We start from the raw sequence: 23,464 nt of genomic DNA, 5'->3' as shown, positions 1-23,464 counted from the left end.
AGCTGAGTTCAGTAGGATAGTTCATGGGTTTAGTTAAATAATGGACTGGGGCCCTCGGAAAGCTGACAAAGGTGAGTGCTGCTCTGCTTGCTTTACCAGACGGAGCATGCGCAGTAATTGCAACCAAACTGGGAAGCTGTGCACAAGTGGGACTTTTTTGTTCTTTCAGAACCAAAAGGTACTGAAGGTGCAAGGAGACTGGGTGTATGTGAGAGGGAGGGTTATAATCATCAAAGATGTCAGCGGATGCCCTTCTACTGACAGCAAATGGCCTCAATTCTGTTTGATGTAATGTGAACAATTTAGACTCTGACTTTAAATACTAGATAACATCCAGGGCTCAGTGGTATTTAGGTGCTTAATTTCCACAGAGGGAGGTAGGCCCAGACCCTGGTTCTTATCTCCCTTTCCAAGAGTTCTATCACATTCACAGAGACACTGGATAACTTTCCTGCAGTATTGATCGAGGGTTGTTACAGGTTGTTTTTGTATCATCAACTTGTAATGCAACAAATTGTAACATGGTGCTTGATAACACAGGGAAAGTGGTGTCTGAGGAGACCCTGTGACAATGCCGGTCAGTGTCGACAATTTGCCCCATTTATCTAACAGCAGTATGCTAGGCACTTCACAATAACATAGGTCCCTGCTCTGAACTGCTTTCAGGCTAAGATAAAACACAAGCCAAAGTTTTTCATGTGTGAAGGTCTGGCATATGAGATAAGAATAAAGGCATCCAGATCACTTATTTTCTATTTTGTCAAATATTTTAGGAATATACGATATGTTTTTTAAAAAACTATAAGAAGGAGAAGAATATTCTCAAATCTATTCAAAATAAATGATTTTTCCTTTTAAAAAACAGCCAATTTCCTTCATGACAGTCTTTCCAACTTGAAGGTTATTGGCCAAGCTGAGAGAATGGAAATCTGTAAATGGAAATGCACTGAGTGACTTTACAGCCAACACGTACAGCTGCATAGCTGTAAAAGTATTTACAGTTGTGGCTGCTTGGCTCTACTGTGTCCTTTCAGACAAATAAGAAACATCAGCCAAGACCCTGGGGCTCGATTCAGCAAAGGCATTGCAATGGGACTATGATCATGTTTAAAATTAACCATATGCTGGATTGTGGTCTTCAGCAATCAGTGCTCTGCAAGATAGAGACCCTGGCCTGTTAACACTTGAATAAGTTTACATCTATGTGTAGTCCCATTGCGTAAAGTCAGTCCTACATGTTTGAAAAATGAGGTCTAAAAGCCTCATCCTGTATCCGTGTCCCACACAGAACTGTTGATTTCAATGGAAATTTTACATATGGGACACATGCAGGTTCAATCCCAAGCAACAAACACGAGAGATGCTTTTAATATTGCTAAATCAACACTAAGCGAAATCATGGAGGACAAATCTATTACCTTTATTATTCTACACACAATTACTGGTAAAAAAAAAACATCCAAAAAGTGGGATTGAAGCGGAGAAGATGAAATTAGAAGCACCCCTCTACAAACTGCATTTATCCCAGTATCAATCTGGGATTAAGAGCAAAAGCCAACATCTCAGTAGAGTTATAGTATGGAAACATGCTCACCTCCAATAGGTGGTCCAAGAAGTATAGTGCAACACTCCGCTATGGTGACAAGGCCCACAGCACTTGTGAATCGTGCAGCTCCCACGAGGTCCATGAGGGTTTCAAAAAGCATGGCACAAACCATACCAAAGGCCAAGCCAAAAAAGACAGAGTAGATGACTAGACCCGTGTAGTCTGTAGCTAAGGGGCATAGGAGATGGCAGGCGCCATTAAAAGCAATTGAAAAGCTGAAAAAATACTGGATCTTTGGTCTCACCCATTTACTGTTGGCTATAATTCCGGTGGTGGGTCTGGCGATCATATCCACTATCGCAAGAATAGAAAGAAGGAAGGCTGCGGAGTATTCATCGATGCCAAGGTGCTTCGCGTAAGGGGCCAAAAAAACAATAGGGGCAAAAAATCCTAGAAACATGAGCACGTTTCCAATCAGGTAAATCAGGAAACCTCTGTGCTTAAAGAGGGACAAATCAAGGTACTTATTAAACTTTTCACAGCAGTCTCTGTCCTCCTTCTGCTCCGTTCCAGGCAACAAACTGACAGTTTTGGGATGGACCCTTTCAGCCGAGCCTTTATCAGGCTGCTCTTTGGCAGCCTTTTCAGTTTGCTGGATGGTTTGTTTCTGGACAGGGCCAGCCGCCATTCCAATGGGCCTGAAGAGGGCACCAGCCACACAGCAGTTCAGTAAAATTGCCCCAAGAATAAAGAAACTGCCCCGCCAGCCAAAATTGTCAAAAAGGTACTGGTTCAAAGGAGCAAGGGTGGAAAGCATTACGGGGCTTCCAGCCATAGCAAGGCCATTCGCAATCGGTCTCCTTTTCAAAAAGTATTTCCCGATGATTATCACCGAAGGCTGCAGGTTCAGAGCAAGGCCAAATCCTGTAACGGAGGGGGAAAAAAAAGGTGACAAAAGGTATAAACTCTACTGCTAATTCCTCCATTTGGAATACGGCTCTGTCTATATCAAGGGTCAGATCTCACTGCCACTCTGGCTCCTTTATTCCAGGAGCAAGGGCTGGAGTGGCATGAAGTGTCCTAAAGCTCCAGTTTTGGCCAGGGGAAGGATTCGCCCAATGCAGGACGTGAAGGAGACAGCCATAGAGCTCCCTCCAAGGATCCCTTCATAAGCCGTGACAAAGGGGGGGAATGCTGGGGGCAGAAGGCTCAAGTGAGGCAGGGACCCTGTTTCTGTTCTGTTTGTACAGTGCCTAGCACAAAGGGTCCATGACTTGGCTCCTAGGTGTTTAATTAATAAGAAGTCCGGACATGATGCAGTAGGCAGTGCTGAGGCGATTTCAGGCAGTGCTGTGGCCCCTAGAGTAACCTGGAGATGCTGCTGTAACTTTGAAAGGCCTATGGTGCTGTCTAATTTACACCTGAGGCCTCTTCAGTTTCCTGAGCAGCCCAGGATCAGGAAGGTGCACATGTGGTTTAAGCCATTTTCCAGCCCCTTCCCCATGGGCTGCAAATCTCACCCTTAAAGTCATGGCTCCCAGAATATGGAAATCTGTCTCTCTAAGAGGCCAAAGAGAAGTTAACAGGTCCCAAGTGCTTTTGTCCAGACACAACAGCTTGTCGTGATAACAGAACCCATCTCTCACAATAAACTATCATTGCTTTGTCACCACTCGCTTTCATACTAATATTATGGCCTGTTCTCTGTGACATGACCACACATGCTTTCGTGACCGTGCTGCTAGGCATACCTGGACTTGGCTGGCTCTTTTGACTTTACATCAGGCTTTTGACCATCTCATGGTGCCGAAATCACCCTAGTTAACGTAGCGGCTGCTAAACTCAATCTGGCAATGAGCAATAGACCATGTTATTTAGTAACCACGGTAGGTCCATCAGAAGTCCTGGAGACCACTGACCATCAGCTGTAGGTGAAGATGGTGTGGTCTCTGGCTCAGATCTGTAGCGCTGCTTTCAAATGGCCATGGTCATTCCTGAATACAAGACCTAATGGGGGTGCACATGGACACTTGCCTTTTTCACTGAGGGGCAGATTTCATTCAGTCCGCGCTGCTGTTCAACGGCCAGAGATGGAACTTGAGGAGTCAAAGTAACTTGAACTCTCAATTCTTTGACAGCAAAGAGGTCCATCTAACAGTGGTAGTCAAGGCTGCTTTCTTACCACTGCTGACTTATGTATGCTCAGATACCACGGTGATAGGCAACCTTCTAAAAACTTGAAACAGATGAATCAACTCACATGCAGCCCTCCCCCTGGTCACCCATGCTTTTGTACATCCAGGCTACACGATAATATGCTCCTAGCTGGGCGTAAATCAGTGCTTAGACATTTGCCCGATTAATAAATAAATATGGTGATGTCAACATTAGGGCATACATAGCATTTGGTATTCAACCACTAGAGGGCAATATGCTTACATGCTTGATTAGGACTGACATCCCAGCCACTGGAGGGCTGTGATGGGCTGAAGAAGGGCAAGCATACATCTAGGGATGAACAAGTGCAGTAGCAGCCATCCCTTCCACGGTTAGCGTGATGATCTGAGCAACTTAGTTTAGAGGCAAGAGATTAAAAGGCCTGCGAGGTTCAGAGCACAAGTACACTGCAATAGCAAAAGTGACAGGCCCTGCCGCTCAGACTCATTTAGAAGGACCTTAGAGCTATGAGATATTTAAATTAAAATTCCTTTTTATCAACCACCTTAACTGGCCATTAGCTCTTCGACTGCATGAACTGAAATCTGTTTTCTACAACAGATGAGGAGTGTTGTCACTGGCTGAGCATTCTTGGGTTCTTTAGTAAAGAATCTGTTCTACTTAAATGATCTTTTTAAGTTTCTGTGTGCTGCTTTCCTTTACAAAATAAAATTAGGTAAGTAATGCATATTGATCTGAAAGTTACATTTAGAAAAATATCACACACATTTTCCACCCTAGCACTTAGCTAAAAGAATGATCCCCTGTAAAACAAAATTGAAATGTAATGCGTGAATTGAGAATACTAGAGAATATGAATTGTAAAAACAGGGCCATGCAGATTTTTTCCAGTTCATTGATCTATACAATGACTTTATTTAATTGTGCAGTACCCTGATTAAGCATATCACTTTACAGAATAAAATGTAGGAATGTCAAGGTCCTTCAAACTAATTACGGAAAACTATTGTTCAGCTGGTATAGATTGCACCCCTGTGCACAATGCATGAAATTCACAACTGTGCAGAGGACTGGCTCAAGGCCTCTAACATTAAAGGCCAGATTTTTCAACGTATTTACACATCCAACTTGCACTGAAATGAATGAGAGTTAGGCCCCTTATATACATTTAAAAATCTGGCCTAAAACCTCCAGGAAAAAGGTGTAAGTGAGACAGCATATACAGCTCTTCTGCTGGCTAAGATAACGCACTGATCACAGAGACCTGCAAAAGTGTTAGGTTAAAGAAGTAATTTCATTTTTAACTCCAAATTTCCCAGCCTCTATCAGACGGAAAGTCACCATTAATTTTAATGGATGGTCTTTCATAAGAATCTACCATATGAACTGGCCAAAAGAATCACTTTGATGAGAATAAAAATTAGGTAAGATGCCAACTATCCATTTAATTAATAATCAATTAGAATCCTATATTATCTGACCATTAATTTACAAGTGACATAAATTAATTTAATATAAGCTCATTCTGTTCCTGCTAATTAGGATCTGATCGTTTCAAACTGACAGACTGGATGTTCTAATTACCTTAAGCTTTTTGCTAATTTTATTCTGAAATATTAATATGCATTTTGTTCTCATTTGCTATCACAGCAAGAGGGATCCCAGACCTCAAATTGCTCCCCGCAGATGGCATTTTGTCCCAAATAAATCAGTGAGAGGGTGTATCATGGTGGGTCTACAGGAGGAGGGCAGAGATGAAGAGAAGTAAATTTGAGCATGAGGGAAACCATCCTTTCACCCTATTAAATATATTCCAATTGTTATGAGAATCGGTGCATGAGAGAGTTTTATAAGGAGACCTGCTCAATAAATGCTGTTCTCTGTTACATGTCTGTAGCAGGATGTCTAGACAATACACCCAGGCTAGCTTTAATCTAGCTTCTACAGGTCCTGGAATAGTGAAGCTGCGACCGCATGCACTTCAGCACTGATTAGCCCCATGACTAATTAGCCGGGGCGCCAGGTGGGTTTGTACAGCCTGTGCTGCGCCGCTTGTTCTGCTGCGGCTCCATTGTTCCAGGACCCACGCTAGCGAGATGAAAGCTAGCTGGGGTGTGTCGGCTCAAGCTGCAATCACATCCCATGATCGGCTCACGTGCAGTGTCCTCAGAGGGGGTCTGATTTTCCAAAGACACAGGGCTAGATTTTCGAAGAGCCCAGTCCCCACCACCGGGGCCAGATTTTCAAAAAAAAGCTCAATCCGCAGTATGCCGTGGATTCTGACATCTCCTTAGTGTCCGATTCAAAGCCCATTACAAATCAATGAGTCTTTCAATGGGCTTTGGATCAGGCCCTTTAGGCCAAAATCCCCAAACCGTCCTACCGAAATCAACAGGAGTTAGGCACCTCAGTACCCCGGACCCTCAGCCTTTACTCAGCAAAACTCTGACCGAAGTCAACAAGACCAAGGGCCGGATCCTGAGAGGTGAAGAGCTCTCTCAATGCCAGTGATGACAACAATCATAATAAATAAACCAGTATTTGCATTTCTATGGGGTCTTTCCTCGGAGGATCTCCAAGTGCTGTGTAAATAAGGGTTGGTCATAAAACTTTCACAAAAACAGCATTTGGACAAAAACCAGAAACAAACATTTTTTTGACAAAGTTTGTGAATTGTTTCCATTTTCCTCCTAGCTCGCTCTGCCGGCGCTAACCAATCCAGCCTCCCGACCGTCCTGTGGGCTGACATCACACCACTTGAAATGCTGCAGCCTCTGGGGTGGAACACGGCAGCTGTTAAACAGCACACAGCTCCACTACAAGACCGTTTCGGAAAGGAAGTGAAGATTACAACCCTACCCAACTGACACAGCAAGGGGAATTAGAATGTATGCACTTGAACTGGCATGTGGCCAGAACAAGGCAACCAGCTCTCCTCTTACTATATATGCGAGGGGATATTTAATGGCCGCTGGTGTTCAGGTATTTGGTTTATGTCTCATTCAAAAGATAAGGTGGGTAAGGTAATATCCTTTATTGTCTCTCTAATATCCTGGGACAGACACAGCTACACAACACTGCATGTATCATCCAAAAGATGGCAGCTCCCACAGTGCAGTGTTCCCTCGCAGTAGGCAGGGTACTGCTTCCCCGACTCAATTATTACACAAATTTGCATCTGATCTACATATAAATGGAGAAAAGACATATCTTAATCGAGCCAGCAATTGAGAATGGTGTGGCTAATCTATTCAGCATAAACTGCTGCATTCCTACGTCCAACCTAGACCTCCGAAGAGACACTATCAACACGCCAAAGGCAAGGGACTCCAGCAGAGATCTTGGGCTGGTGGGTTTCTCGTTTTAACTCTGTCCCTTGGAAGCACACAGGGCATGTTCTTCTAAGTCAAAGTGTGTTTCCGTGTCAGACTAAGCAGGAGACTAGTAGAGGTATAGTTCACTATCAATTGCTGTCTATGTCTCTTTCTGATGACGACTTTTCCTCAGTCATGTGATCAGCAGGCTGGCTTTATAATTGCCCTTAAATGCTCCCTTGTCAGATCTGACCAAACGAGGTGAAAAACCACTTCGAATATAATTAGCAGCATCAAGCAAATTAGGAGCATCGGAAGCATTTTCTTTACTCTCTGGAAAATCACCGTTCTCACCAGAGCACACTAGCAGCCGACCTAGGCAATTCTAGGTTAGTGTCTATGGCCTTGTGTACTTGAGGGAGTTTTACCAGTTACACCAGTACAATCAATAAGTAGCGGGTGAGTTCTGCGCTGGAACAATCAGATCACACCACTCCCTTATTTTCAGTGGTGTTGGAGGGATCTTGCAGCTGTGTCAGTTTTTATGACCAGGACAGTTACGTAAACCTCTTCAAAGACACTCAAGTTGTGTTGTAATTCTTTGGGGGCAGGCCCTAGTGGGAATTTTGAAAGCATATAGGCCCATTGGGAGCTAGGCACCTGGCCCACCCATTACTTAGCCACATCTTTAGGTGCCAAAATCTGGGCCCGGGTCGTCTTGTCCAGCACTTAGGACAATAGTAATGGCCCTCATTGAGGCCTTTGCGTGCTAGCCTGATACAAATAATAAATAAGTATTGTTCGAAGGAGAAGCTTCCTCTAGGGGCAACTTACTCCATAATTGTCCATTATAAGGAGGAGTCTAGTATCTTCCTGTGCAGCAGCTGGTACAGGCCACTGCCAGGGACCGGCTACCAGATGAGACAGTCCTCTGGCCTGATCCACCGTGGCCATTTCCATGTTCCTGTGTTAGGAAGGTCGCTCCGCGTTTACTCCAGGCCCGGCGACATTCCAGAACGGTGCGTACCTATTCACCGTTGACAGGGTGAATTGCTTATATAGGCTAGAGCAAAGGGTTTGTGTTTTACATGAACTATTATGATTTCTTAGCCGGCATTGGTTTGTAAGGCAATGCTGCAATCGGGCCCACCAACAGCAATGCCCATGGCAGAGCAGCCAATGGCCCTCCTAGAAAGGGATGGCTGAGGTCTGAGGGGGCTTCCGCCAGAAGTTTTTACTTCTTTATTATGCGCCATGCAGGTTCCCGGGCGGCGGACTAGGCGGTATCTGCTACTCAGCTTCCCGAGTCCCTTGGACTCCCCAGGGAGATTTACTGACGAACCCGGGAAGCTGAGTAGCAGATACCCTCTCCTCAGCCGCCTGGGAACCTGCATAATAAATACGCTAGACTCATGGAAGGGGCAGAAAGCGCGAGAGGTAGGGGACCTTGGGGGAAGGGGGTGTGGAGGAGATGAGGATACGTATCTATCCTCTCATCAGCCCAGGCCCTTTTAATTCACCAGGCCCCTGGGCAAGTGCCCCCTTGCCTCCCCTATCGACAGGCCTGGCTGCAATCAGGTGCTCAGCAATGGCTTATAGCTGGGTCCGTGACCCCTCTGACTAGCACAGGAGGTTAAGAATTGCCGGTTAGTTTTATTTCTGGAATCTCCTTCAGAAAGAAGCTATGAGAATTGCTGCTCGCTCAGGTCTCACCTAAATATGGTGGCACCATCAGAGCAGGGTAAGAAATAAAAAGCGAGGTACATGAAGTAACATTTCACCACCAGATTTAATGAGACAGCCTTGCTGTCGGGGAGCACGGTGACAAGTTTTCTATCCCAATTAAATATTTTTACCCTTGCCGGTAAACTGGGTTATTAATCTTACAAGTCCAGCCCGTGGAGTTCATTATCAGAAGTCTGGGATATCTAGTGCAGCCACAGTGACACAGAGTATATCATTCCACATCTTGGATGCTGTAAGGTCAGTGTTTTAGCTTAACGCCTCATGTTTTCAGAGCGACGCCCTACTTGCATTGGAGGCAGCATTATCAACATCTATTCCAAAATGATCAAATGGATGCTGAAAAGTAGGCACCTAACTTCAGGCGCCAAGATAAGTGGCCTAATTTTCAGAGCCCCCCCACACACACACCTGTACCTGTTCCTGTACCCAACTCTCATTGACATCAACAGCAAAATCCTTACTGAGTTTAGCCGTGCAGGACTGAGCCTACCGTTGAACTCCAGGAAAGGGAAACTTCTTGGCTTTGAAGGGTTATTAGAATTCCGACTTTTCAATAGAAAAAAAAAGGACTAAATTTTGCCAACCAACTCTAGTTTTTATTATTTGTACACAAGGAACCCCTCTTCCACCCATCACCAAAATCTGAACCCTTGTAGCTCCACTCTTTGTGTGCTAGTGGCCACCTTCAGAGAGAGAAAAATATTAACAGGTAGGCCTATTCGTAGGGCTTTGATCATGCAAGGTGCAGTGTGCACTGCACCCCCACTGACTTCAGCAAGAGTTGAGGGCGCTAATAACCATCTCCATTACTGTCCTAGGAAGAGAGCAATCTGCAAAGAGCCTGCTGCATGTTAAACCCACACAAAGGGAGCTGAAAACACAGTTCTTAAGAAGCACAGGCCCCGGTCCTAAAAATATTTCAGGACGTATAACTTTACTTGAGTGAGCAGCCCTGGTTGTGAGACGACTCAGCTGCGTAAAGTTACGCACAAGCGTAAGTATTTGCAAGATACTTTTCCTTGGAAAAGAAATCTCCAGCGCAAATGAAAAAGGAAAGCTTGTTGGTTACCTGAAATGACGCCGACGCAGATGTACAGCTGTAAAATGCTTGTGCAAAACGCCGCTGAAATCATTCCTATTCCGCACAGCAGGCCTCCAAATATAACCACCGGCCGGCTGCCAAAACGATTCACAAGAATACTGCTAATAGGACCTGGATAAAACAGTCAGAAGGAGAATCCCCATGTTAAATATTTTCCAAAGAAACTGCATTTTCAAAATAAGGTGCTTACAGCTCACTGTCGTTTCATTAATACTTAAGCTGTTGGTAACAGCTGCTTGAATTTCCTCATGCTAAGAAATGAAGAAATGCTAAATGATTTGTGTTTCTGTGGCCTGTACAGGCCCCAGCTGAGATAGTGCAATGCACCGTAGATACACATAACGTGTGCAGGGCTGTTACAGAGAGGACGGTGATCAATTGTTCTCCATTGCCACTGAAAGTAGGACAAGAAGTAATCAGCTTAATATGCAGCAGGGGAGATTTAGGTTAGATCTTAGGAAAAACTTTCTAACTGTAACGGTAGCAAAGTTCTGGAATATGCTTCTAAGGGAGGGGGTGGAAGCCCCATCACTGGAGGTTGTTAAGAACAGGTTAGACAAACCCCTGTCAGGGATGGTCTAAGTTTACTTGGTCTTGTCCCAGCGCAGGGGCTGGACTTCTGGCCCCACATTTCTATGAATCTATGAAAATAACAAACATTCCCTGTGTACGAGGAGATTTTGCTAGATCAGTAAAAGGACCAGGACCACGTGATAGTGTAATATTGATGATCATATTTGTTACTAACAGCCAGACGTGGTAGGCCTTTCTGCAGGCCCGTGCAGCCTTGGCATGACTAAGCCAGGAGGGGAGCCTCTTGCTCAACCTTTTCCTGACTCTGCACCTCCCTCCCTGATGCTCTGGTGGATGTGCTGGAATCTGTGTTTCAGGAAAAGACCAATAAGCTTATTTATGCATGTCCTCTGGGAGATGTTCGTTCAGGCCTCAAGACACGCAGAGTCTGTAGGAACACAGCTAGTTAATTAAGTACTCGGGCAACCTTTAGGTCTAGCTTTTGAAACTTTTTTTGCCTCTTTCTTGACCTGTTGTTGTCTACTAACAAGGATAAATAGGGGGGGAGAGGCTTGAACTCTTTGAGATCTCTTCTTGGACACTGCTTCTGGATCCTCCAACAGCAGCTGGAAGATCAGGTCAATCGGAAAGCCATCGCTGTTTCCACTCAAAAGCTGCCCCAGACTTCGGTAATTATTGAGGGTTGAAGGCATTTTACTAACCTGTTGCAAATATGTGTAAGTGCTTGAGCCTAAGTAAAGTCTAGCTTTAAAGTAAGAGCACGTTTGTGTTACTCTGTTTCTATCAGTCCATCTATTGGCTGGACGGCCATGTCTCCATTTGCTTACTTCCTGACACCACCTTGCACAAGGTAAAGTTACCATGAGCTTTGGGTTGGCAGAGCCCCGGGTAACACCTGCACCTTGGCGTCTACAATATAAACAGACCAAGAGTGGGAGGGGAAATAGAACCACAGATTGGTTGTCCAAGGTCAGACACCAGGTCAGGGGCAGAGCTGGGAACAAAATCTAGGTTTCCTTGAGTTCTGGCCAATGTTCTAAACTAAAAACGTTAGACTGGTACAAAACCTGTGTGTAGACCAGCCCTGCCTTCTGACACAATCTGCACTAATGACAATCCTAAAAGCAGGAAATAGCTAGACGCAAGTTCTGTGTTTCTGTTTAACAAGGGACAAAGGCGCAACACTGTAGATGATACATATTTTGGTTTTAAAGCCCTCTCCACGCCCTTGGTCCTGTGACAAAGTCGGCAGCCCTCAATGGTTCTGAACACTCAGATCCACATACAGCAGGGCTGAGGTGCACATGTCAGGCCACGCACCAGACCCCCAGGGTAGGAAGGGAAACAGGCACAGAGAGGTTGTTCAAGGTCACATTCGGCTGTTTTATCTGCCTGCCCAGCGCAGGAATCTGCAGCTGACATGTCACACCCCCTCCCTTGTTTGACTGTAAGGTAGCTCTGACCACTTCAGAAAAAAGACTATTTGTATATTTCTCCTAACTCTTCTGCTTTGCAAATCTTTGCTAAGAGCCTCTGGGTACATCAAGTCCCCCTCTACTCCCCCCCCAGCTTGAGAGCCCATACTCCAGTAAAAGTTGCATCATCAAAGCAACATCTACACAGCTCTTTATGGCATGCCAGTGCGAACCCCACCAGCAGGAGTCTGCTCCCAGATGCATGTAGACATAGCCTCTGATGCTGCCCGGTGTGTGATGCTGGTGGTGACTGTTCTTGGCATGAAGTGATACAGAACTGGGCCCTCTGATTATAGCAGAGCCTCCGTACTCGATTAAACTACTGTCTGTCTAAAAAGAAGTGCGTTGTTTGAAAGAAGTGACGGCCCAGAAGAGACTGAAAACACAGTGAAATAAAGAGCCAATGCCACTGAGCCTTGGAAAGACAGTCACTGACTTCCAACAGGATTTGGATCAAGCCCTAGGTGGACAATTGGGGTTGTGGAGACCAAAGTTGAAGGCAGGGTGACAGTTATTCCTAACAGAGATGCACATCACATCTCACAGAGCCAGGTGACCTGCGTCAGAAAGAAAGAAGAGATTCTTTCTGCTCTTCATACTGGTCCAAAACCTACATTGAGTCACATCCTCCACACACACACACACACGACCCCATTTGCTTCAATGCTTTGCTGGGTCTTCATAGAAATGAATCCACTGTTTTTAAGTGATTCAGAGGAGCGAGACCTTCAAAATCACAATATAAACCATCTCCCTGGAAGGTCACATTACGAGTGTCAGCAAACGATAGTGAATCACATTTCTTTTGTGCAAGCTGCCTTCACAATCTGAATGACGATACTCTTAATATCTGTAGAGTGTATGGTACTTTGTGAGATTAGTAGACACACATGAAAAAATATGTATTACATCTTTTAAAACAAAATAGCCTAATACATGACTGATTTCCAGTCCAAACAACTCTCTGCACCTTTGTTAAATTCACATCATTAAAAGTATCCATTGACCTTCTTTCTAGCTAGATACGTAAGTCTCTCATAATGGGGAGAAACCAGAATGGAAGTGACAAGTGTGAAAACAATTTCTCTATTTTGAAAAAGTAGGACACTTTTCATACCATCTTGCCCAAAGAGAAATCCTAAATCAAGTGAACAAACAATCTGAATGCAGAAACTCCCTAATTCGTAAGGACTTTTGATGTACTGGTATCTAGCCATATGAGAATAACAAATGGTGTATACAACTTGAATGACTAGTTTAAAGTCAGCGTGTCAAATGCAGCCTACATCAAAGATGGAAGATCTCTGATTTTTAAAATACTTTCAATCCGAACAATCAAGACATTTTTTAAAATAATTTATACAAAGTTTTACTTTGACACTGTCCCTCTGATAGCTAGATAGGCTCCATATATTGTATTGGAATTGAATATGCAATTGACTATATATATAGGGGTCCTGATTTTGGGAGTTTATTAATTTCATTTTTCTGGTTTTATTTTTAGCAATTTTTTAGTTCTATGCAGATGTTCAAAAATCAGGGTTTTTTCATGGCTTTCTCTTTGTATATACTGTAATGAGTAATGCATACCATAATGAGTAATTGCTTCATAATGTTTCCTAGTGTGCTTTAATGTAGTACTGTTTCAAGCAGCACGACATTGAAGTGTACTCGGGAACTTTCAGTGTGCATCAGCAGGATCTACACGGACCAGTTCGTGCACTTTAGAAACCATGCCTTCATACTCTGCATTACAGCTCCATGTAGACAAGCGCTTAGATCTAAATATCCATTTCCTGTGTTTTTCTAGAGTTTATTGGATAAACATGCATTTCATTTTTCTTTTTTTGTAACCAGGATTTTTTATTGGTGTTTATTGATTAAAAGCTAAAATCAATACTCTGTATATAACATATACATATTAATTATTATTATTATTATTATTATTAATCTATATATTACTGTCCCTTTACTTAAATATGTTATATGGATTCCACTTCATGTATCATTCAGTTAAAGGCACAGTGTGTAGATAATTAAGGTTTCTAGTTTTATACCCTAATCCGGTAATGGGTCTATGTGAGCAGCCTTTTTTGCCTACAGCTACAATGAAGGTAATGAGAGGACCTGGGGATAAGAGAGATATACTGGATCAAATGTAGCCCTGCTGTAAGCAGGCCTGACTCTCACTGAAGCTCCATTGATTAGGCATTGTATTTGCTTACATCAATGTTGAATTTGTCCCAAAGTGTCCTGCAATTCAGCAGAGAGAGTGAGCCAAGGTCAAAGAGCCTGATAAAGGCACCAACCCTTTGACACTGGGCTGCAGCCAAAGAAGACTTGAGCCTTAGATTTTTCAGTTTCACAAAATGTCCATGTCTCACCATGTAAACCTAATTATGCAATTGGGAAAATGTGACTCAAATTACATTCTCCTGCAAGCTTACATTAGGGCTTTGTAAAACAGTGGAACATTCTAAACAGTACCGGAGCACATAAAGGCCTTTATGGCTTCTCCTATGCCTTAAATGAATCTGTTAACCCTGTCTTCAGCTAGAATAATGACTGGAGTTAGGGGATGGGAAGACATTGTCATATGCAACTATACCCACCCATATCTCCTATGTTATGCTCGCTTCTATACTGCACTTACCTATGTTGTACCTGAGCGCCTTCCAGTACTGTTAAGTGACATGATTAGCATCTTTAATTGTGGTCTTTCCTTCGGTCTGTCTTCCTCTCCCTAAGGGGAGTGATTTTTTCACAATAGCTTATTTCTGTGTGCTGTGCAGTGGGTTTTTCTAAGTGAAGGCGGGCCAAAGTGTAACTTCCACTGGCATGGAAGGAGAAGGGTTTGTGGTGGTTCTTGGATACTGAGAGAGTTTGTTCCAGCCCCCAAGAAAGCTCTGTTTCCTGACCAAGCAAAATATTCCTATCAAGAGCCTTGATCTTAATCCTATTTCCATCTATTAAGGCACGGCACAAGATTTTATCTTCAATGAATTGCTTTATGGCAGGCCCATGTGACCTTCAACAACCCAGCTTCATGTTTATGATCAGTGTTATCATCTATAGCTGGTGATAAAAAATTGTTACAAACCTTCTGTAACTGTTGTTCTTCAAGATGCGTTGCTCATGTCCATTCCATACTAGGTGAGTGCGCGCCACGTGCATGGTTGCTGAAGATTTTTTCCTTAGTGGTATCCATAGGGCCGGGCTCTATTGCCCTCTGGAACCATGCACGTATGCGCCGGTATAAGGGTCACCGCTGGCCCCACGCCCTTTCAGTTCCTTCTTGCTGGTAACTCCAAGTGCGGGGCAGGAGGGTAGGTCATGGAATGGAAATGAGCAACACATCTCAAAGAACAAGAGTTATGAAAGGTTAGTAACTATTTTTTCTTTTTCAAGTGTCTGCTCATGTCCATGCTACGCTAGGTGACTCTCAAGCAATATCTCCAGAGGCGGGCTTGTCGTTTCGTGGACGTGCTGATTGCAACACTGCTCTCCCAAAACTGGCATCGTCCCAGGCCTGTTGAGTAATAGCATACTGGGACATGAAGGTATGGACCAATGACCATGTCGCAGCTCTGCAAATGTCCTGGATTGGTACCTCTGCGCAGAATGCTGCTGATGAAGCGTGGGCTCTTGTGGAATGAGTGGCCATGACGACTGGAGATGTGACATTCACCTGCTCATAGCACGCCCTGATACAGGCAGTTATCTAGGACGAGATTCTTTGTGGTGACACTAGTAGTCTTTTCATCCTTTCAGCTGATGAAATGAAGAGCTGTGTGGACTTGCGGAAGGACATAGTCCTCTCAGTATAGAAAGCGAGGGCCCTAACATCTAACGTATGAAGCCGCTACTCTTCAGCAGACTTGTGAGGTTTTGGGAAGAAAACCGGTAGGAAGATATCCTGGCTGTTATGAAACTTCGACATCACCTTTGGCAGGAAGGCTGATGAGGGCGCAGTTGGACCTTGTCTTTGAAGAACACTGTGTAGGGTGGTTCTGACGTAAGGACTCTGATTTCAGAGACCCTTCTGGCTGGTATAATGGCCTCCAGGAAGGTGACCTTCCAAGAGAGAAGAAGCAGGGATAACAAAGTTAACGGCTCGAAGGCGGCCTCCATGAGTCTGGACAGGATCAGGTTCAAGTCCCATGGGGGTAGGCTTGTGAATTTATTATGGACACCCATGCTGGGCTGAAAGGTGACAGTCGGTCCAAAAATAAAAGGGGGAGTCTAAAGCAGTGACTGGTATAGCGCCCCCAGGCACACCTTCAAAAGGCCTGCTTGGGGCTGCCCAAGTATATCTGGCAGTCGCTTCCAACCTTTGCATTTATAGGCCTGTTGTATGGGAGCCCCAAAAACCGTAGGGGCTGCTGGGGGCCTGAAGTGCTTCCTGGAGGTTGACAGAGCATAAAGGCCTAAGAATCAAAGAGTTGCCCTTGAGTCCTTCAACCCCTGCAGCCTCATGTCTGTCTGTTCCAAGACGAGGATGAGGCCCTCAAATGAGAGGTCATAAATGGACCACTGGTCCTCATGGGGAAGGCCGGAAGACTAAAACTAGGAGCAGCACTTCATAGTGACCACTGAGCCCATTATCTGGGTCAGTGAGTCGGCAGCGTCCACAGTGGCCTGTGTGATGGGATCCCCTGGGTGCAACTCAAAACTGGGTACCGCTGTGCACTCTTAACTCTCCAGCCTGGGCCGTCTTTCACAATGCTTTGCCGGTTACAAGCAGCAAACCCCTCCAGCTGCTGTTAATAACAGCACGTAGAGACCCACAACCAGCTAAATTGCGTGAATGCTCTCTGAACCACTCATGAACCACACAGAGAAAGGCACCAGCCGATTCCCCCCAGCACCCCTGCCTTGAACTCTACCACCTTGCCCTGGTCAGAAGCCTGACCACTGTAAGTTCATCACCCAGTCCACCCGTCCCTTGATGTGGAGAGGACACACACAAACCTTTGTAAACTGAACTGAGATTTCCCAAGCACTTTAACCAAAACACAGTTTTATAAATATAAAACAGATTATTAACTACAGAAAGATAGATTTTAAGTGATTATAAGTGGTAGGCATAAAAGGTCAGAGATAGTTACCAAAGAAAATAAAAAATAAGCACAGTCTAAATCTTAAGTGTCATTATGCTAGACAGTATTTAGATCAAGCAGCTTTTTCACCACACTGGATGTTACAGTTCTTAATACACAGGCTTGTCCCTGAAGCCTGGGACCCATCTTCTCAGTGGAAGTCTTCATCTACCAGCGTTCTTGTTGCTTCCAGCATAGCTGGGGGGAGAAGAATGGCCAAGGCATGATGCCATTGTCCCTTATTTTATACCCTTAGTCCATATACCTGGAAAATACTAGCCCAGACATGTTCTGGTGGGCTGCAGAGTCACAGAGTTGCACAAACCCTCCGGTGTGGTCTTATGCAACTGAGTCATAGAGTTGAGCAGTTCCCATTGTGTGGTGCTTGCACAACTATCACTGAATTGTAAATCCTTTGCTTAAAACACCCCTGCTGGTTAGTGACTGTTTAACACTCTCCTCAGCGTGGATAACCTCCTTTGTCATCACTAGCAAATTTACAACGTATTTCAGTAACAACCATACAATAAAATCTCGTAACTTCATACACACTAACGACATACATATTTGGACAGAACGATGGGTTTCAGCAGATCATAACCTTTCATATGATGTATTAATGGCATGCTTTGTATGAAATATATCATAATTATATGATGGGGTGAATATGGGGGTTCCAGGGTGCTGCTTTGAGGTACAGTGTGTTACACCTCCCCCCTTACTTTACTGCAAGATAGTTAGTCACTGACTAATTCGAAGGCAGTATGTGCAAGGTCCTCTTTCCTGGACAGTGAATCTGCTACCAAGTTCTCCTTCCCCTTTATGTGTATAATGTATCTTATCACAAGGTTTAACATGAGCTTCAAGATTCTTATCACAAAGTTTAACATTAATACCAAATCTTTTTATCACAGATAGGCACTTACAAGTATCTTTATTATACCACACCCTCTGTTCAGACCATCTGGTTTTGAAGCTGGTTTGTTCAATACCCACTGTGTCATTTAACTCCTTTCTGAACCTTTGTATGAAGTCAATCACTGGCTTTTTTTTTTCCCCTTCCAATGCTCCCTTTTGCCTGTGTCTCTGGGATCCTGGTACCTCAGGATCTGATAAGGGTCCAGGGATATCCTGCATATTGGCTGGCCCTTTGTGGAGCTGTCCCCCAACCTCAGGACTGTACATATGCAAAAAATCCATCTCCCTTCTTGGGGTTACCCTGTGTTCCCCACTCCCAGCACTGAGTCCTTCCTCGCCCCCTTTTCTCAGAGGGTTCTGATTTGTTCTCTCTGTGTCTAAGCTTTGATCAGATGCTCCTGTTTCCAGCAACATTTTTTCATTTACTCTCTGTGTCTTATCAGCCTGGCGGGGCGAGCCCCCTTCCCCACCGCCAGCAAGGTCAATTGCATGCTCATAGGCACCTTCTTCTTCAGTAGAATCTGGATCCTCTCTTCAAGAGACAAAGTTACTTCCCACAAGCATATCAAGACCGGTGTCCTGGAAAATGGGGACCTGGATTGGGGTACCCTCCATCACCCGCTCTTCTAGGCCTGAGCGGTCAGCTGTGTGACTGCTCCCTTCCGGAAGATCAGTTACATAGTTCCCTCTTAAAACTTGAGTCACAGACAGAGTGCCTGGCTGCACAAATGCACACAGCCACTCTGTCCTGGGCAACCTCTCCCAAGTGACCAGTGTGGAGACAGTCATGTGCCTCCACTATTCCTTCCCCAGGACGCTGGCTAGGCAAAGCCAATTGCTTACAGGGTTGCTTATCTCCAACAGAAACCCCTTCCCCGTTTTCTCTTTCTGGGGTCCCCTCTAGGACCTACATCTCTCCCTGCTCTCTAGCGCGGGATATGTCCCTTGCCCTGCTGTAAAACTCTGCCAGCTAACACCTGGGACAGTTTCCTCAGTCACTGACAACACCTCCCCTGCCCTTGATCCTGAGGGAACATTACCTTCTGTTGGAAAGGAGCTAGCCTCACCCCCTCCCATACTTGGAAGTATGCTGGTTCCCTGTGCTGCAAGTTAAAGGAACCTTTACCCACCTCCTCAGTGGTTTCTAAGACTCCAGCACCCTTCTCTGGGCTCCCCTCTGGGACGCATCTCTCTATGCTTCCTAGAGTGGGGTCTATCTCTTGTTCAGCTGCAACCCGCTGGCAGCACACAACCTGGACAGTTTTCTCACTGACAGGCACCACAGCCCCCTCCCTTCCTGAGGTGGTGTTGCCTTCAGCTGCAGTGCAGGCGCGGGTCTCACCCACCCCCACAGCTGGCAGCATGCTACTTCCCCCAGGTGCAGAGGAAACAAGGAGACTCTGTTCCTTTCCTTCAGAAGTTCATAGGACTTCACCCTTTCCCTCAGGTGTCCCTTCATGTTCCTTCTGGAGCCACACTCTGCTTAACCAGAGAAACTGGAGTCCCTGTATCCCTCCATCCTAAGCATTCCCTGCTATTAACCCTGACAACCCTGCAGTCTGCTCCATACCTGGTTCTGCAGAGACTAATCTCACAAAACCAGTATGACAAGTGGCAGGCGCCTGAGAGGCTTCTGTGCTGAGGACAGCAGCATTCACATGGGCTATTGGCTGCCTGCTTCCTCCCAGCATAGTGCATTTATTCCTCAGGTGACCAGTGGAATTACAGTGATAGCAACTTACAATATATTTCAGTAACAACCATACAGCAAAACCTCCTAACTTCACACGCATTAACAATATACATATCTGGACAGAACAATGGGTCTCAGCAGATCAGGACCCTTCATATGATGTATTAATGGCATGCTTTGTATGAAATATATCATAATTATATGACAGGGTGAATAGGGGGGTTCCAGGGTGCTGCTCTGAGGTACAGTGTGTCAGCCTGTAGGGAGGTTCTGGCCATGCTCTTACCTTCCTCCAAAAGGGCCATGAACTCCTGCCTCAACTGTTGGGTCAGGGAGCCCTTAAATTTGTTCACAGATTAAAATCGTATCTCCCTAGCATCGCCTGCTGAGCAGCGATATGAAGTTGGAGGCTAACCACGGAATAAATCTTTCTTCCGAAAAGGTCTAGCTTCTTTGCGTCCTTTTGTTTTGCTGTAGCACTCGCCTGGCCCTGCCTGGCCCTTTCATTTGCTACCACCAGGGACCCCAGGGGAAGGTGGGTGTACAAGGAGTCGAATCCCCTCACTAGCACATAATATTTCTTCTCTGCCCTTTTTGATGTGGGAGCCAGAGAAAAAAGGTGTTTGCCAGAGGGCCCTGACTGGTCGCATCACTGCTCATTAATGGGCAGGGCCACCTTGGCTAGAGCTGCTGCATCCAGGATGTCTATCAGGCTGCGTGAAATCTCTCTGGGCTCCTCCACTTCCGAGCCCAGGTTGGAAGAGACCCACTTTGGTGGGTCCTGATGGGCCCTGAAATCCAACTGGGCAGCAGGTTGTTGGGCCTCACTACAGCTTGCACCAGAGGGCTCCTTCCTCCTCGATTATGTCACATGGAGGCAACTCGTGGACTTCGGTACCGGAGTTGGTACCGGAATCAGATTCCAGTGCCAAACAGAAAGGGGCGGTACCCCATCTCTCAGAGACCACCAAGAATGAGCAGTGCGAGGGAAGTGGTCCGAGGAAATCCCCAGGTGTTCAATTGGCCAATGACCCACCAGCCACGTGTCCGCTGGAGGGCCGGTGCCAAAGACTGAAGAGGGGTAGGCTGGGTGCCTCTGGTGGCCTCTCCATTGCACATACGATTCTCCCTCGGATTCTGAGGAGGATTCCTCTCCCAGCGACCACAGCGGAGCGGTACCGGCTTCCATCTCCATATGGCGCCAGGGTTCTGGGGACTGGTGGTGAACTGGGATCGGGACACCAGAGTCAGCTGGGGTTTGCCCCTGGAGGGTGCCTGGGGCCAGGAAGATGCTTGACATTTCCTGCTCTTAGAGGCCGAGGTGCCAGTGGTCCCGTTGGGGGGGGGGGGGGAGGACTGGCAAACAAAGGAGGTCTCTGGCCACCTGAAAGGCCTCTGATTGAACCGCCATGCTGCTGGTGACGGGGTGGTTCCCCAGAGTTGGTGGAGGGTCCCACACCACACTCAATGCCCTCTGCAGAGTTGACACTGCTGATGCGGGCCCCAGGGCCGCAGAGTGGCTGAGCGCAGGTCTCATTCCTCCTGCCCGCTTGCTCTTTTCTACACCAGCAAGCGCCCTCTATCCATGCGCTGCTTCCTGAGCTTCTTTCTTGGCACGGCAGATGGTGAATGAGGTCAAGAGCTCGGTGCCGATGGCACACGTGACACCAATGCCAGCGTGCTCAGTGCGGAATCGGAGCGGCTCAGCTCGGCTCTGAGACGGGTCTGAGGGCAGCTTCCATGAGGACAGCCTTCAGACTGGTGTCCCGGTCTTTGTGCCAGGTTTGAAGTCCCAACAGATTTGGCACTTGTCCTTTATGTGAGATTCCCCCAAGCACTTCAACCAGTTAGCGTGCGCGTCACTCACAGGCAGGTGCTTGCCACAGGAGCCACAGGGTTTGAAGCCTGGGGACTGGGGCATGTCTGGCACCTGAGGCAAGAAGTCCCTCGACGACAGGGACTAAACACTGACGATATACACTAGCTTATATACTCTAAACAATACGCAACGAATGGAGGAAAGTTCAAAAACCACTGGGAAGAAGCCTTGCCGGAGCAAGAAGGAATCGTTCCAGCAACTGTCGGGGTGGTAAGAAGGAACTGATAGGCCATGGGACTGGCAGTGCCCCTTATACCGGCTCATATGCATGTGGCTCCAGAGGGTGCTAGAACCAGCCCTATGGCTACCACTAAGTGGAAAATCTCCAGCAACTGTGCATGGAATGGACATGAGCAAGTATTCGAAGAAGAACCAAATGAATTTGTTAATTTGTACTGATATAAGAGCCGCAGACTCAGTGGTGCTCTCTGGGTGGGCTGTGTGGTATCGACAAACTTAAGGAAGAGGCAATATACATCTTTCTCTTTGAGATTCTGGCACTTCAGCATTAATTCCCATTTCTTTTTGTAGCAGTCATCGGTGGGGTTTCCAAAAGCACCTCAGCAAGTTGAAAATCCCAGGGCCTCATCCTACACCCACTGAAACCACTGGGAGATTTGCCATCGACTTTAATGGAGCAGGCTCTAGAAAGTTGCAAAGGGAGAAGGTATTTCACACACGATCATCACTGCAGAAACACCCATGCTACATGGCTAGCACAGCCCTCGATCATGTGCAGCATATTACATGTCTGTGCTTGTTACAAGCCCAGCTGATTTTCACAGCTATGCAAAGCACAGGCAAATACACCCCCGCCCATTTCAATGTCTTTTCATGATCAACATTGCACCGCTGCCCTGGATGCCCCTCACCAGTCCAAATACACCTTTACTTCATCCCGCCACCTTCCACACGGGGTCACTTACATGCTGGCAATTCAAAAAAAACGTTACGTAAGTAAAAACTTCACCTGAAATGTTCCGGGGAGCTTTAGAAAACATCAAACAGCTCAGTACAGCGGAATGGAATTAGGAAAAGCTACCAAAGGAGCCGGTGCCATAGTGACAGAAAAAGGAAACATGGTTATTGCTTCGCTTGGGGCTACTGCAAAAATTAAATCTGCGACAACAGCTCTGGGAACTGCTGGCGTTGAAAGGCAGGACCTGTCATTTACCAGCTCTTTAGAGTACATGGATGGAATAAAGACACTGAATATTACCACGTAGAAACCAATTACAGCACCACCGTGCACAGCTTAGATCCCAAGCCAACATTACTTGCTGATATCTGCGTGGCCAAATGTGCAGGAGCCGTAGGCTTCCTGTCCTGCAATCTGTGCTAAATCATCCCGATTTCTTGTAAGGATGAAAGAATGGGGGGCGAAAATGAGTCTGTGTGATTTTTTGCCTCTTAATTAATAGAACTAGGGGAAGACAGAGCAAGAGAAACAGCTGGCATATCTCTACCATACACTCATAAAGCTGCCACTTCCTTGCCTTGACCTTGCAGAAGAAACAACGCAAGCACTGACCGATCTCTTGAAAAGTCTCAGGAATGAGGAAAAAGCCTTTGAGGTCTATTCAGCAGCTGTTGAGTGTGTCACCAATAAAAGTGCACAGCTTTCAAAACCCAAACCACCAGAGATCCATCATTATTAGCCAGAGCTTCACAAGGAAAGGGTGATCACCTGGTATCTTCTAATGAGGAAATAGGAGATAAAACTGAATACTGCCGCTCCTTATTGCACCAAAATATATTACGGGTGTTTGATTGCTTGACATGGGGGACAGACATCAAGATTTTTGCAATGGAAGTTTTGCTTATAAAAATGAATGCACATTCCCCTCCACCCCCAGCACAGTGAGTGAGGCAGCCAATTACATGACTCAGGAAAGCGCTTCTTTCTCGATGAACTATCAGCCTCTGTGAATTTCATTAATTATCTGTCACCTGGGAAAAGAAGTGAGACAGAAGAGGGTA

General features: G+C 45.8%; 1 protein-coding gene across 1 annotated transcript in view; it reads right to left on the bottom strand.

Moving 5' to 3' along the window:
* The window catches only part of LOC137147790 (monocarboxylate transporter 2-like), a 45,136-nt gene that overhangs the window by 5,428 nt on the left and 16,244 nt on the right, over positions 1-23,464 (bottom strand). Inside the window, exons 2-3 of the mRNA XM_067540157.1 lie at positions 9,854-9,997; positions 1,595-2,470 (exon numbers count right to left, since the gene is read on the bottom strand). Coding sequence (XP_067396258.1) covers positions 1,595-2,470; positions 9,854-9,997 — 1,020 coding nt within the window. The remainder of the gene's footprint in view (positions 1-1,594; positions 2,471-9,853; positions 9,998-23,464) is intronic.

This window comes from Emydura macquarii, unplaced genomic scaffold (assembly GCF_026122565.2).
Source record: "Emydura macquarii macquarii isolate MOO-44397 ecotype Brisbane River unplaced genomic scaffold, CSIRO-AGI_Emac_v2 contig_71, whole genome shotgun sequence".
NCBI lineage: Eukaryota > Metazoa > Chordata > Testudines > Chelidae > Emydura > Emydura macquarii.
This window is presented reverse-complemented; position numbering and strand designations above follow the sequence as displayed.